The sequence below is a fragment of the Phascolarctos cinereus genome, unplaced genomic scaffold (genome assembly GCF_003287225.1).
Source record: "Phascolarctos cinereus isolate Bilbo 61053 unplaced genomic scaffold, phaCin_HiC Scaffold_726;HRSCAF=1367, whole genome shotgun sequence".
Lineage (NCBI taxonomy): Eukaryota > Metazoa > Chordata > Mammalia > Diprotodontia > Phascolarctidae > Phascolarctos > Phascolarctos cinereus.
The window spans coordinates 113,792,842-113,808,455 of record NW_027556098.1 but is presented as its reverse complement, the minus strand read 5'-3'; the positions used below and the strand labels follow the sequence as shown (position 1 = coordinate 113,808,455).

At 40.5% G+C, this 15,614-nt stretch overlaps 2 protein-coding genes across 6 annotated transcripts in view; one reads left to right on the top strand and one right to left on the bottom strand.

The window, feature by feature from the left end:
- The window catches only part of ILDR1 (immunoglobulin like domain containing receptor 1), a 69,814-nt gene that overhangs the window by 19,662 nt on the left and 34,538 nt on the right, over nucleotides 1–15,614 (top strand). For 3 of the 5 annotated variants that reach the window (XM_020985923.2, XM_020985922.2, XM_020985924.2), the window contains exon 2: nucleotides 11,041–11,211. The exons of the other annotated variants lie outside the window; for them this stretch is intronic. In XM_020985923.2, coding sequence (XP_020841582.1) covers nucleotides 11,041–11,211 — 171 coding nt within the window. The remainder of the gene's footprint in view (nucleotides 1–11,040; nucleotides 11,212–15,614) is intronic. 5 annotated transcript variants of the gene reach the window in all.
- The window catches only part of CD86 (CD86 molecule), a 159,593-nt gene that overhangs the window by 113,031 nt on the left and 30,948 nt on the right, over nucleotides 1–15,614 (bottom strand). The window lies entirely within an intron of this gene.

The following is a 15,614-nucleotide window of genomic DNA, read 5'->3' as shown; positions in this document are numbered from 1 at the left end:
TCAGCTAGGTGGAGTAGTGGATAGAGCCTTGGGCCTGAAGCCAGAAAGAACTGAGTTCAAATCCAGACCCAGATACTTAATAGCTGTGTGACAACGGCTGAGTCACTTCTTCTCTGTCTGCCTCAGTTTTCTCATCAGTACAGGAGGAATAGTAATAGCATCTTCTTTCCAAGGCTGTCGTAAGAATAAATTGAGATAATATTTGTAAATCTGATCTATATCCTGCCATTGGACCCAGAAGGCTCTGGAGGAGAAAGTGAGGCTGTTGACTGTGCACAGCCCTCCCTCACTTAAATCCAATTCGATTACAAGTCATGGCATCACCTTGTTGTCATGGTGCTGTTTGAGAATGAAGGACAAGCAGCAGCAACAAATGTTAGCCATTTTACCATTTTTATTATTAATAATTGGCATTATTCCCAAAGAGGTGGTAAGGCAACAAAAATATGTTTGGCTCACTTCACATTTTAGCAGCAACTGCTCCGCCAAGGCCCGAGTTAAAGTATCAGGGCTAGGTTAGACAGCTACATTCCTCATCTTCTTCCAGCCTTTTTCCTCCTTTTTATTATGGGAGGAAGGCAGAAAGAGAATGTAGAGGAGGGGCAGATGGCTATATTCCCAAGTCCTATTCTTTTTCTCTCTTTATTTGCAATTTCCTAACAAAATTGTTTGCGCTTTTCTTTTTTCTGAAACCTTTAGAATATAACCTCAGCTAAGAAGAGGATCTGTATTAAGAAAACGGGTGTTGGACAGCTAGGTGGCGCAGTGGATAGATCTCTGGCCTTGGAGTCAGGAGGACATGAGTTCAAATCCAATCTCATACACATGACACTTATTAGCTGTGCAAGTCACTTAACCCCGATTGCCTCACCAAAAAAAAAAAGGGAGAGAGAGGGAGAGAGAGTGGGTGTTTTGATTGGGGTTGAGGGAAGATTGATTGAAAGGAAGAAGGGTGGAGTGGTAATTTTAGATCAAAGATAGAAGGGAGAGCACAGTGTGGAGATTGGTATAACCAGAGGATGGCGTGAGGGTGCTGGGTTGGGGGTGGGAAGAAAGGCTAAGGGCAGGGAGAGAAAAAGGAACCACAAGATAGACAGAAAAAGAATGGAGAGGTGTAAGATTTTCCAAAAGCAAGCTTCCTTGGTATTCTTCCCTAAGAGTCACAGAAGTTCAGGCTTGGAAGGGACTTCTGTGACCATCTCATTCAGGCTCTGTCTGAGCAAGAATCTTCTCTATCTTACCCTACAAGTGGTTATCCAGGATTTGCTAAAAACCTTCCCTTGAGGGAAAGCCAATTACTTTCCTGCTTTTGCCTTCTGGAGCCTTGCAAGATAAATAGAATCTTTCTTCCCCATTACAGCCCTTATTGAGGATAATCTTCATTCAGATCAGTACTTCCCAAGTTTTGTCTTTAAACTAAATAGCCTGATCTCCTTCTGTGGATCATCACATGCTCTAATAGCAATTTTTGTTCCCAGGGCAAGAGCTCAGAATGTGTCCAGGGCAAATAGAGTTAAATCTACCTTCAATTCAATTTCAGGGATGGGCAGAAGCCTCTGCTAATGAGGCTACTGCTTCTTAGGCAGCCAAGACCTTCTCAGTGCCCCACTGACATGTTCTCCATCAAGAATCAATCATACCAAAGGCAGCTCAGTGGCACAGTGGATAAAGCACTAGCCCTGGAGTCAGGAGGACTTGGCTTCAAATCCAACCCTACACAGTTAATAGCTGTGTGACCCTGGGCAAGTCACTTAACCCCAATTGCCTTTAAAAAAAAACCAAACAACTTAATCATACCTTAGTGCTAAATGTAAGGAAAGCAATTTGATTAAATAAAGAAAATTAAATTTTGTTTTGGTGCAAGGGTTTTTCCTTTTATCTAAGTACTATGTTCCTTGAATCTGGGAGTATCTGTATCATAGAAACCCATTGACAGAGAAGTGGAGAGGCTGAGTCACCTGGGTCCTCATGGGATATGGAGCCAGGGGGTTCTGGAGAGGCATCAGAGCAGCTTCTACTCGGTTACCACCCCCACCCCCTCCTCCACACCCCCCACCTACTCCCCTACCCCCCATCCCTTGATTCTTTTTGTCTGTTCATGACACTCCCCCTACCCCCCTTCCAACTTTGGTTAGGCTCTGTAAAAGTAATATTGAATGTAATGTGTTACTAAAGCACTTTTGGCCAGCAACCCTGATGATCTTCCCCTCCCAGTTTGATTTTTTTTTTAATTAAAGGGGCCATCCCTTGCCTCACTTCTTAAACAGGCCTATTTAATGAATAGGTGTTGCCTCAATCAAAGTAAGAACCTGAAAAGACCTTAGCTTAAAAATGTCAAGATCTCCCACTGCATCCTGGGCCATCTCCAGTCATCCTGATCGATATCTGGCCACTGGACCCAAATGGCTCTGGAGGAGAGAGTGAGGCTGGTGACTTTGCACAGCCCTCTCTCACTCAAATCCAATTCATGTCATCATTTTCCTGATGTCATGGTCCTCTACCAGAATGAAGGACGAAACCACAAGAGAAGCACTAGATGGAGCAGCCCAGTAGTGTAATGGATAGAGTACCAGCCCTGGAGTCAGATGACCTGAGTTCAAATCCGGCCTCAAACACTTACGAGGTCTGTGACTGAGCAAGTCACCTAACTCCAATTGCCTCAAAAACAGAAAGAAAACAAAAAAAGAAAAGCACTAGACTGGAAGTTAAAGAACCTGGGTCCTGGTAGTAACTCTGCTACTTACTGACCCTATGGGCAAAACAAGCCACTCTTGTGGGTTTTCTCACTTATAAAATGAAGCAATTGGGTTCTGTGGCTGCAGTTATCATCATTTACTTAAATGTTTACTCATTTCTACCTAGTGGTATTATAGCAAAATTACAATTATGGATATCATTAAGTATTAAGATTACTTTTGTTGTAAAGTATAAAATTGCTGTATTGTTAAACCTCCCTGAGTTTTAGAACTCTTGCCCTGGGGCTGTGCTAATCGTTGAGCAGAGTGAGTGAAACCTCCCCGGACCCATTATCTCTAGCTGTTCCCAGACCAGACCAATTATCTCATTCCATCCAGCCATCCTCCTATCTGTCCTACCACTGGGCACTAACACTTGCCCTTTCTATCTCTTCCTCCAGGCACAGTAATCAAATCTTTGCTGCTGGAAAGGGCCAGAGGTTTTTGTTTGCATAGCCTTCTGTCCTATCTTAGATAAGGATGTAGTGACTGTCCTAGAGGTCTTGGTACTTAGAAATTTTCAAAGATGTCCAGGCTTAAAAAGAAAAAAACAAAGTTTTCTCGGCTTGAAAATCAAGTCAACACACATTTATTAAGCACCTACTCTGCTTAAGGAGAGTTGCCTGAATGTAACAGGTGCTCAATAAATATTTGTTGAGTTAATGAATGAAAGGATGAGTTTAATTAACCTTATGTGATGATTCCTCCCAAATATTTAACCTCACCCATTGGGCCTTGCCTTTCTTGCAGAGGTTGTGGGAAAACAAATGACTGTTTCCACTTCTCCACCAACTATGTCTAATCTCTATACCAAAATCTTCTCCTCTCCCAAAATACTGGATTAAATTCCTTGAACCAGGTGGGGTTTTTTATCTCAAATTCAACCCTGAAAGAACCAGTCCACAACCAGTCTTCCCATCCTACCCTCCGTGCCATGCATATTCTGTGTGAAAAAATTAGCAAAAAAGAGATAAGCAGTAGATGCACCTATCTGTGCTGTAGGGTCCCCCTGCCAAGGCTTGCGAAAGTTTAGGCCACTGCCTGTCAGTTATGTGTATGTATGATCCTATATGTGTACAGGGGATGTTTTAGTCTTACAAGTAAATCTTCACACGTTAGGATGAGAAGCCTAGGGGAGTGGCTGATCTTGGAGTCGGGAAAGTCCTGGCTCTGATACATTCTAGCATTGTGACTGTGAGAATATAGCCAGACCTCTCAGTGCTCTAGGCCAATCTCTAGGTTGATCTGCATTGGAATTTCTCTAGGAGCATTTTCTTTACCTATGATAACACAGGTCCAGTGCAACACAAAATTGAGTGACATTTTCACAACTGGGAAAACTCTTATGATGCCAAGTCACTAGGCACAATTTCCAGGTGCAGAGGGTGTTGGCAGAAATGCCCTTCATCAGATCGGGAAAAAGGGAAACAGTAGCAGGCAGGTGTCCGATGACCTGCTGGTGGTGTTCCCGCCTTGTCTCTTGGCATGCTTCTGGAGTTGGCCTCTTCATGTCTGCGCTTTCCCTGGTTCACAACTGCCATTTGTCCCCAGGATTTGTCCCCGTACCTGTATGCCCACACAGTGGAACCCCCCCACATTTGTATCTGTGTTTCTGGACATCACTGTGTGTCTGAGAGAAATCCAGGGAAACTGTAGGAGAGGAGCAGAGGAGAGAGAAAGGTGTTCATGTGTTACTCCTCGCTCCACAGCTCACCTACACAATTGCTGTGCTGCATCCTAGGAGGTTTTGTGATGAGGACAGGACCAGCCCCACCGGACAGAGCCAGGAAAATAAGCAGGGTCAGCCTAACCAGTAGACAGAGTAGGGGGTGACTTCGAGGGCAATTTCTATCCCACAAAAATATCCCTCATGCATTGCATAAGGCAGATATTATACCAAAGGGGTAGTAGAAAGAGGATTGGCCTCAAGTGGGGTCAAATTTCAGCTCTGCCGCTATTTGTGTGAATTTTCCTTCATCTTTAAAGTAAGAACATCAATATCTCACTGGATTATTATGTCAAAAACACTTTGTGGATCATAAAGTGCTTTAGAAATGGGAAACATTATTCTTCTTATTATCATTCCTAAGACAGGGATCAGGTAGTTAAAATTTCTGACTCCGGTTCTCTGGTATTCATGTGGCAGGGTGGGGTGGTGATGTGGGGGAGGATTGCTAAAAACTCTGCTCTTCTACTTAAGAACTGATCACTTCTGAAACCAGCCACAATTCCAAAAATGAGATAATGAAGCTCGCTACCCACCCACCTCCTGAAAGAGGTGGTTGATTTAACGGTATGGAATGAGACATACATTTTCACATGTGGTCAATGAAGAATGTGCTTTGCTTGCATATTTGTTTAAAGAGTTTTGTTTTTGTTTTTCATTTTAATTGGGGGGAGGAGAGGTGAGGGAAAAAAATGCTTGTTAATTGAAAATAAAACATAATTTTAAAGAATGTTAAAGCTCTTTTTTTTTTAAAGGCAAATATCCTTGGGGGTATCAAGTATCCGTCATCTACATTTTTGTGTGGGTTACTCCAAACTGAGTAGATGAGTTTCCTTCTTCCTTGTTACTGGGTAATAAAGGAAAGCAAATTTTTATTTAGGGAAAGACAGAAAAGGGGCAAATTTGTATAATTTAATGAACTTCATAAGATCATAGACTTAGAACTGGAAAGGGCTTCCAAAATCACCTAGTCTACCCCTTCATTTGACAAATGAGGAAACTGAGGCCCGGAGAGGACCTCGTCTGAGGTCACTCAGTGACAACACCAGGGTTTAAACTCGGGTATTTGGAGCTCTACATCCAGTGCATTTACAGCAATACCACCCTATCACCTTTGTCTTCTGATTTCTGGTTCAGCCTTAATATCCCTCCATCACATGTGCATTGCATGTAGTAGGTACTTCACAAATAATTGTAGTGTTACTGTTTACCAAGAACATCTCACACAAACTAGAGAGGAGCTCCTTTTTTAAAAAAACATCTGAAATCAATGAAATGTCAAATGTTTCAAGACTTCCCCCAATATATCATTATAACACCATGCTCAAGTCATACAAAGAGCCTTTCTCAGAATCTAGGAGGAAGAGAAAGGGAGGTCTAACTAGATGATGAGAAAAGTTGCAGAAAGTGGGGTGGGAAGGCCCCAAAGGCTTATTTCACCTGTTTTGCAGTTTTCTCTAGAAACCAAACACCACAAAATCACTTACATAGTAGATCCTATGTTTAAAGTTTTGTTTCTTTCCTTTTTTTTTTTTGCGAGGCAATCAGGGTTAAGTGACTTGCCCAGAGTCACAAAGCTAATGAGTGTTATGAGTGTCTGAGGTCGGATTTGAACTCAGGGCCTCCTGACTCTAGGGCAGGTGCTCTATCCACTTCACCATCTAGCTGCCCCAAAGCTTTGTTTCTTATTAAGATTGTGTGAATTTTCCTTCATCTTTAAAGTAAGAACATCAATATCTCACTGGATTATTATGTCAAAAATGCTTTGTGGATCGTAAAGTGCTTTAGAAATGGGAAACATTATTCTTCTTATAATCATTCCTAAGACAGGGGTCAGGTAGTTAAAATTTCTGACTCTGGTTCTCTGGTATTCATGTGGCAGGGTGAGGCGGTGATGTGGGGGAGGGTTGCTAGGGGCAGGGTGGTCCCACTTCGGATTGGCAATACTTTAGGATAAATTAATTTATCAGACCCTTTTCCTTTGAGCACTTTTCATAGATGGAAGGAGGGAAAGGCTTTGGGCCTCTGAGAAGAGATAAGTGGGAGGCTAAGGATACTAGACTAACTTTGCAGACTTAGAATTTTGGCCACAGTTGGACCTGATCCTTAGACTGAGTAACTTCTATCCCTGACTTCCCAACACCCAACATGGCCACTGAGACGCCGTTAGCTTGGCTGACGATGAGAGAGCCTGTCTGTAGGTCAATAGAAAGGGAAACCACAGGACTGTTTTTTGTCAGAAATCGAGCATAAAAATAGGAAGTTTCTTTTAAATGATCTGATCTCTTGGTTGTATTTCTGTCAGAAATGAAGACTTTATTACCCCTTTGTTGTACTATTATAGCCTCCTAACCCATCCCCTACCTCCAGTTCCTTCTACATTTGTCTTTGATTTTTATATCACCTTCATTTTTTCCTAATATATCCCTTTTCCCACTTTGACCCACAGTCACCCATTGTAGCAAAGAAGTAAAAATATAAGCATTTCAACAAAACCAACATATTAATACAACACTCCTACTTCCAAAGCATCCTTCACATAGTCACCAGTAATACTTAGCTCTAATTGTGCAAAAACCTGGTCAAAACATTAATGGCACTGGAGTTGGGGTCAGGAAGACCTGGATTCAAATCCCACTTCAGGCATTTAATATTCATTCAATCTTAGATAAGTCATTTAGCTTCTCTTTGCCTCAGTTTCCTCATTTGTAAAATGAGGGGTTTTGAATTCCTTCCAGCTCAAAATCTGTGATCTTATGACCTACCCTTGTGCTTTTATCTTCCACTATACAAACTCTCTTCTGAAGCCAAATGGGTTTATTCATCATCCTTATGTTTTGCAACTACCTCACTTCTGCTCATGCTGTTCCTTATGCCTAGAATGCCTTCCTCTTCCTTAGCCTTTATCTGTCTATCACCGTCTTACCCACACTCAGTGCCCAGCTCAGATGCCACCCCAGCTGGAAGGAGTCTCTCTCTCTGTCTTTCTCCTTCCTCCTCCTCCCCCTCCTTCCATCTCCTCCTTCACCCTGACTCCTTCTGTCCTCTAAATAATGATAACACATTTTCCTTACCATTCATATAACCTTCAGTACAGTGTGTGTGGAGAGAAATATAGAAATATAAAAATTGTGTAAAACATAAAACACAATAAATACATAAATAATATTTAATGGAATAGAATAAATGTGATGAATAAATAATGTATTAAATATATTGTGTAAATGTATATATATGAAAATACATAGTATATATACTGTGGTATGTGAATATATATACCCACAATATTGTATACATAATAAATACAATGTACAATATTGCATTTATTATACAATGTTATAGACAGAATAAATATGCAAAATACAGTACAACACAATATTATGCAATATTGTAGACATAATAAGTATTTGTTATGTTACCATGGACTATCCCATATTATATGTCTCGTTCCAACCCCCACCCCCAAACACACACACACACATTAACTTCTTGAAGACAAGGCTTCTTGTGTGTCACATAACAAGGACACAGGGACTTAATGTTTGTTGGCTAACTTATTTGGCAGTAAACACTTGAGTTTAACAGTTCTAAAAACTTGAGTTTCTAGAAGAATCGACGGGCATCTCACTCATGGGAGGCAGTAGATGAGCCCATCTCTTTTTTCCTTCCCGGTGCTGAACTTTATTATAACTACTTCCCTACTTTGTTAATATATTCTCTCTTGACAAATTCTTCCTCTGTCTGTTGTCTCCTATATTCACCCAAGTGCAATTATATCCCAGAATCTGGATACTTATGTTTCCTCTTCCATTCTTCTTTGTTCCTTCTTTCTCTGATAGACACATATACCCCATCCCAGTCTCGACTCCTTCCATCAGCTTTTTATTCTTTTATTTATGTCTGTCTTGCTTTCCTTCACCAATCATTTCTTTTCTATGTAATTTAAATCTTCCTTTTTATTGTGTACTAAACAGTCCTAAACAAGCATGAACATTTTGGTGTAAAAAGAACAAGAGTGCATATGAAACGGTCAATTTCTGTTATACGTAGTTTGTTGTTTTAAGTGCATATTAAATTGAACGTAGATTTAGAGCTGGAATAACCCTTAAAGGTCATGTAGTCCAACACCCAAATTTTAAAGAGGAGGAAACTGAAGCCAGGATAGATTAAGAGGCTTGCCCAAGTTTAGAAAAGTAGTAAGTGCCAGTCAGGATTTGGACTCTACTCCTCTTACCCCAAAACAAGTGCCCTTTGCCTTGTACAGAGTAACTCCACCAAAGTGCCCCAGTTTGTTTCATTCCCTTATGACCTTTCCCCCCCACTTCTTGACTAATCATTTTAGAAAGTTCCTTCAATGGCTTAAGAATCTCCCCAGTCTGTTACAGGAAAGCCCACCCAGCCTCTACCCAGGGATCTTCCTAATATCCCTGGGAAGGAATAATAAGCACTGCCTAGTGTGGGAATCACAGGCAAAAAGTACAGGTCTTTTGACCGAGGCCACTGTAAGTCTCTGGTGGAACTGGGGCTTGAGTATCCTAACTCAGAGTCCTGGCAAGCCAGCCAGCTTGTATTCCCTTGCATATAATTAACAAATTCCATCACCTGCACATCTTTCCCATCTGTATTCCCCGTGTTATTCACTTTACTCTGAGATGCCTTTTCCCAAACCCTACCTCATTTCCTGTCCTTCTAAACCTTTCATTCTTTAAAAAACCCAATTAAAAGCTTGGCTCCAGGATACCATTTCTGATTACTGCCCTGCTCTGATTACTCTTTCATTCTGTTTCCTCAATACTAATGAATGTAATTTATATTATATGATAACTTATAGCTACAGAGTACCTTTTATTTGTTGTTGTTTATTCTTGTCCAACTCTGAGACCCCATTTGGGATTTTCTTGGCACAGATATTGGAGTGGTTTGCCATTTTCTTCTCCAACTTGTTTTACAGATGAGGAAATTGAGGGAAACAGGGTTAAATGACTTTCTCAGGGTCACACAACTAGTAAGTGTCTGAAGCCAGATTTGAACACAGGAAGATGAGTCTTCCTGTCTCCAGGCCCAGCACTCTATCCACTGTGCCACCTAGCTTCCCTTATATACATTGTCTTATTTGTTCCTCATGATGACCCTATGGGAGGGGAATGGCATTTTACAAATGGGAAAACTGAGGTTCAGAGAGATTAATTTGCCACGGTCACACAGCCAGTAAGTGACAGAAAAGCCAAGCTCAAATCTTCTGGCTCCAAGTTGCTGTCATAGCTCATTCTGTAATTCTTTTCCTGTTAATAAATCAGTGACTTCAAGTACTAGGAATGGTGCTAGATCCTGGGGATACACATTCAAAGATGAAATTTGATTCTATGTGGGTGGCTAGAACCATGGATCAGGAAATATCTAATATAGAAAAAAGTAATTAGCAGTGTTTGGAGTGAGGGGGCCACTGACAGTTTGGGAAAATCAGGAAAGGCCTCTTCAAAGAGCTGACACTTGATCTGGGCCTTTAGGGGGTTCCAAGAAGGAAAGATGAGGAGGGAGAGCATTCCTCCTACTCGTGGGGGGATAGCTCTTTTCATACATGGATGCTCCATCTTTTCTACTACCACCACTACTATCAATAATCATAATAATAACAGAGAAAGAGAGAGGGAGGAAGGGGAGGGAATAAGTACTTCTTCAGTGCCTACTATGTGCCAGGGGCAGCTAGGTAGCTCAGTGGATAGAGTGCTGGGCCTGGAGTTAGGAAGACCTGAGTTAAAATCCAGCTTCAGGCACTAGCTGCATGACCCAGCAAGTCATTTAACCTTTGTTTGCCTTAATCCACTGGAGAAGAAAATGGCAAAACCTTCCGATATCCCTGCCAAGAAAACTATATGGACTTTAGGCCCAGCACTCTATCTATTGCACCACCTAGCTGCCCATTACAAATATTGCCTCATTTTTAATCTTACGAGAACTCTGGGAGGTAGGTGCTTTTATTATTCCCTTTTTACAGATGACAAAACTGAGGCAGACAGAGGTTAAATGACTTGCCCAAGGTCACACAGCTAGTTAGTGTCTGAGGCTAGATTTGAACTCAGGTTTTCCTGACTTCACGCTCAGCAATCCATCCACTATGCCATCTAGCTTAAACTAGATTTTTAAGATCTTCGGATCAGAAACCTTTTTTGTTCTTTTTGTATCTCTACCATGAACCCAGGTAATAGCATTTCCCAAATAATTTGATAAATACTTGGGATCACAGGTTCTTACATATAGAACTAGAAGGTGTCTTGGAGGTAATCTAACCCAATCTCATTTTACAGGTGAGGAAACTGAGACCCACGGACATTATTAAGTGACTTGCCCAGGGTCCTGCAGGCCTTAAGATACCAAGCCAAGATTCAAATCCAGGTCCTCTGACTCTAAATTCAATGTTTTTCCCACCACTCCATGAAGCCCTGCTGATGGTAGTGAATTTCATACAGTCAGTCAATCAGCCTTTAATATTCACTGTTGTTCTTTTGGAAATTATCTCATACTCCTTTCAGGGTCTCTCATCTCACTTCACTTTTTTTCCTCATGTGTTCTTGGCTTCAGGATGCCTCTCTTTGCTGGTGACGGTGCAGGATACCGAACGCTACGTCACATTGTTTGCCTCCATCGTCCTCAAGTGTGATTATACCACATCTGCCCAGCTGCAGGACGTGGTGGTCACCTGGCGCTTCAAGTCCTTCTGCAAGGACCCAATCTTAGATTACTACTCTGCGTGTGAGTGTTTTCCTAAGTCTCTTCCCTCTCCGCCCCCCAAAAGCCTTCCTCCTGTGCTTGTGAGTGAAGAGTTATAGAAATTAACTGAGAGCCTCTTCCTGGCTTCAGCCTATAGATGCTTCCTTGGGGGTCTATACCCAGACATATTTGCTCTCTTCCTTTCCCTTCTCCATGAAGACTTGTTAAGTTTTACTAGACTATAAGCTTCATGAGGGCAGAGTTCATGACATACCCAAACTCTATACTTTTCTGTCACCTCGGCCATGAAGTACAGCTTAATAAATGGGGACTCAAAAGTATTTGCTTTCATGCACTTAAGCTACAGAATTGGAGGAGAGAGACCTCAGAGGTCATCTAATACAGCTTCTATCCAGAACAACCATCTTCACTTCCACTTTTCTGACAAATTGGCAAAAGAGAAAAGTCCCATATATGCAAAAATACTTATAATAGCCCTTTTCCTAGTAGCAAAGAACTGGAAGTACTTTGGGCAAACATCTGTTGGGGAATGGCTGAATAAATTGTGATACATGAATGTAATGGAAAATCATAACAAACAATGAATATGAACAATTGAGAGGAACTTGTGAAGGTTTATATGAAGGGGCAGAGAGCAAAGTAAACACAACCAAAAGGAAAATTCACACGATGACCATCGCAAAGTAATGAGAAAAAAAATGGAAAAACTTCAGAACTCTAGACAAAGAAGCAGTGATCACAGAGAACCAGTATTCCTTCCTTAAGCACAGATCATGGCAACCTGACTTCACTTCCCCTTTTGACACAGTTACTAGGCTGCTAGACCATAGGAATTATAATGTATATAAATTTCGACAAAACATTTGACTGAATCTTTTGTTATCCTGGCGGACAAAGTAGAGATGAGCAAGATGATGGCAAAGTTGATTACTTTAGAAATGATGGAAAGATCAGAGTTGATGAGCAATCACTTACAGGTCAGTGTCAATATAAAGGGATGTCTCTAGTGGAGTACCCTAGGGAATCTCTTGTTGGCCCTGAGCTATTTAAAAGTTTCATTAATAACTTGCATAAAGGTCTAGTTGGCATGTTCATCAAATTTGAGAGGGATAGCAAACACATTAAGTGAAAATCAGGTTTCAAATTTCAGCAGCCTAGAATATTTGGGTAAATATAACAAACTGAAATGTAATAGTGATTAACATAAGTTCTTACCTTTAGGGTAAAAATATCAACTTCACATATACAAAATGGGAAGTATGACTAGATGGCAATTCTTGTTTTTATTTTTGTTTTTTTATTAATGGTTATTTTAGTGAGCTTCATGCTCAAGGAGTTAGTAGTGTGTTGGCATTTTAAAAAGCAATAGAAATTTTTTTAAAAATCTTTTTAAATATATATTTATTTCATCAAATATTTCCCCATTACATGTTAAAAAAAATTTTAACTTTCATTTTTTAAAAATTTGAATTCCAAGTTCTTTCTCTCCTTCCTGCAATTCCTTCACCCCTTGAGAAGACAAGCAATTTGATACAAATTATACACATGAAGTCATATACAACATATTTCCATCTTAGTCATGTTGCAAAAGGAAACATACCAAAAAAAAAACACAAGAAAAATTTTTTAAAGTTTAAAAACTATGCTTCAGTCTGCACTCAAAGTTCATCAATTCTCTCTCTGGAGATGGGTAACATTTTTCATCATGGATCCTTTGGAATTGTCATGGCTCATTGTCTTGATCAGAGTAACTAAGCCTTTTACAATTGATCATCTTACAATATTGCTGTTACTGTGTGCAACGTTCTTTCTCCTGGTTCTGCTCCCTTCACTTTGCATCTGTGCGTATAAGATTTCCTAAGTGTTTTCAAAGTCATCCACCTTGTCATTTCTTATAGCATAATAGTATTCCACACAATCATATATCACAGCTTGTTTACCCATTCCTCAATTGGTGGGCATTGCCTCAATTTCCAGTTCTTTGCCACCACAAAAAGAACTGCTATAAATTTTAAAAAAAAAAAGAATCTTAAGCCATATTAAGAAACCGCGTCTAGAACAAAAGAAGTAATAGCCCTGTTGCACTCTGTGAGACCACATTTAGAATACTGTGTTCAGCTCTGGTGCCATGTTTTATTTTTAAAATTTTTATTGCTGTCTTTTGCTTTTCATCACTTTTAATTACAAATATATCCTTTGCTTTTTCCTCCCCAGAAAGCCATTTTTTCCCCTGATAACAACACTTCTTTCTGAACTGAGAAATGTGCATTTTCTATCTCTTTTTGAGGTTTAGGCCTGATTTTTACAATTACATAGTCTTTGGCTTCATTTTTTTTATTGTGGTCATTGTATATGTTGTTTTCCTTGTCTGCCTACTTCACTTTGTATCAATTTATACAAGTCTTCCTCTGCGTTCTTTGTAGTCATTGCTTCTTACGGCACCGTAATACTTGATTAAATTCACATATCACAATTTGTTTAACCATTTTCCAATTGATGAAAATTCCCACCTCATTTCCATTTCTTAGCTCTTACTAACTGTTATGTTATATAGATACTCCTCAGCTGGTGAACAGCTAAATAAATTGTACAGTACATTAATTTAAAAGAATATTAAATTAGTAATATTAATATTAAATGGTATACTATTAAAATTATATAAAAATAGTATACTATAAGAAATGACAAATATAAAGAATTTTAAAAAGCCTGAGGAAGACTGCATATGCTAATGCAAACTGAAATAAGCAGAACCAAGTAAACAATATACATGATGACTACAAATATTAATTGAAAGGGGGAAAAAAGCAAAGCAAAACGGAATGCTTTTTAATTATAATGATCAAGTTTGGCCACAAAGGAGAGAGGAAATAAAAATTTACCTCCTTCCCTTCTGTGCAGAAGTTGGGGGACTAAGGATTTAAAACATTCCAATCTAATCCAATGCAATAAATATTTATTAAGTGCCTACTATGTGCCAGGTACTATGCTGAGTGCCTGGGATACAATTAGTAAAAAAGAAAGACAATCCTTGCCCTCAAGGAGCTTACAGTGTAAAAGGGGAAGCAGCACACAAAAGGAGACAGGAAAAGGGGGTGGAGGGGAACAGGACACCAGAGAGTACCCAGGGTCAGGGCATCTTATTCTGTGGAGTTGAAACCAGGCAGAGCAGCAGATGCAAACTGGAGAGAGTACATTGAACATACTAAGACTTGGTCTATTGGTTACCTGTGCTGATCTTTTTATTTCTGTTTTATTCATGGTTACTAGGGATGGCTCCTTCAGAAGGGGAGAGGAGAGGAATATTTTGGAGTCTCCTTAACCTCTCTGTAGCCTTTGACATCGTTGATCACTCTCTCCTTCTTGATACTCTCTTCTCTAGGTTTTCCAGACACCACTCTCTCCAAATTCTCCTCTGCTTATCTAACTGCTTCTTTTCTGGCTCTTTTACTGGATCCTCTTCCAAATCACATCCTCTAACTGTATGTTGTCCCTTAAGGTTCTCTCCTGGGCCCTCTTCTCATCTCCCTCTATACTACTTCACTTCGGTGATCTCAGCAGTTCCCATGGATTTAATTACCATCTCTATGCTGATGATTCTTAAATCTACCTATCCTGCCTCAAACTCTCTGCTAACCTCCAATCTCACATCTTCAAGTGCCTCTCATACACCACGAACTGGATGTCCAGTAGAATCTCAAATGGTAATCATTATCTTTGCCTCTAAATTCTCCCCTCCTCCTGCCTTCTCTAACTGTTGAGAAAAACACTCTCTTCCCAGTCCCTCAGGCTTACAACCTAGGAGTCAGCCTAGATTCCTCACTGTCTTTCACACTCCCTACCCTTCCAATATCTAAGCTGTTGTCAAGGCCTATCAATTTCACCTTCACAACATCTTTCCAATATACCTCCTTCTCTCCTCTGACATTGCCTCCACCCTGGTGCAGGCCCTTATCACCTCACACCTGGACTATTTCAGTAGCCTGCTGGTAGCTCTGCTTGCCTCAAGTCTCTTCCCACTCCAATCCATCCTCCATTCAGCCACTGAAGTGATTTTCCTAAGTTGCAGGTCCACCTTACTAGTAAACTCGGGTGGCTTCCTATTGCCTCCAGGATCAAATACAAAATGGTCTGTTTGGCATTCAAAGCCCTTCAGAACCTAGCCCACTCTTAACTTTCCAGTCTTTTTATACTTTACTCCCTAACACATACTCTTTGATCCAGTGATGTTAGCCTTGTGGCTCCTCCACAAATAAGACACTCCATCTCTCAGCTCTGGGCATTTCCTCTGGCTATCCCCCATGCCTGGAATTCTCTCCCTCCTCCTCCTCTCTGACTACTGACCTCCCTGGCTTCCTTTAAGTCCCAGCTAAAATCCTACCTTCTCCAGGAAGCCTTCCCCAACCTCTCTTAATTTCAGTGTC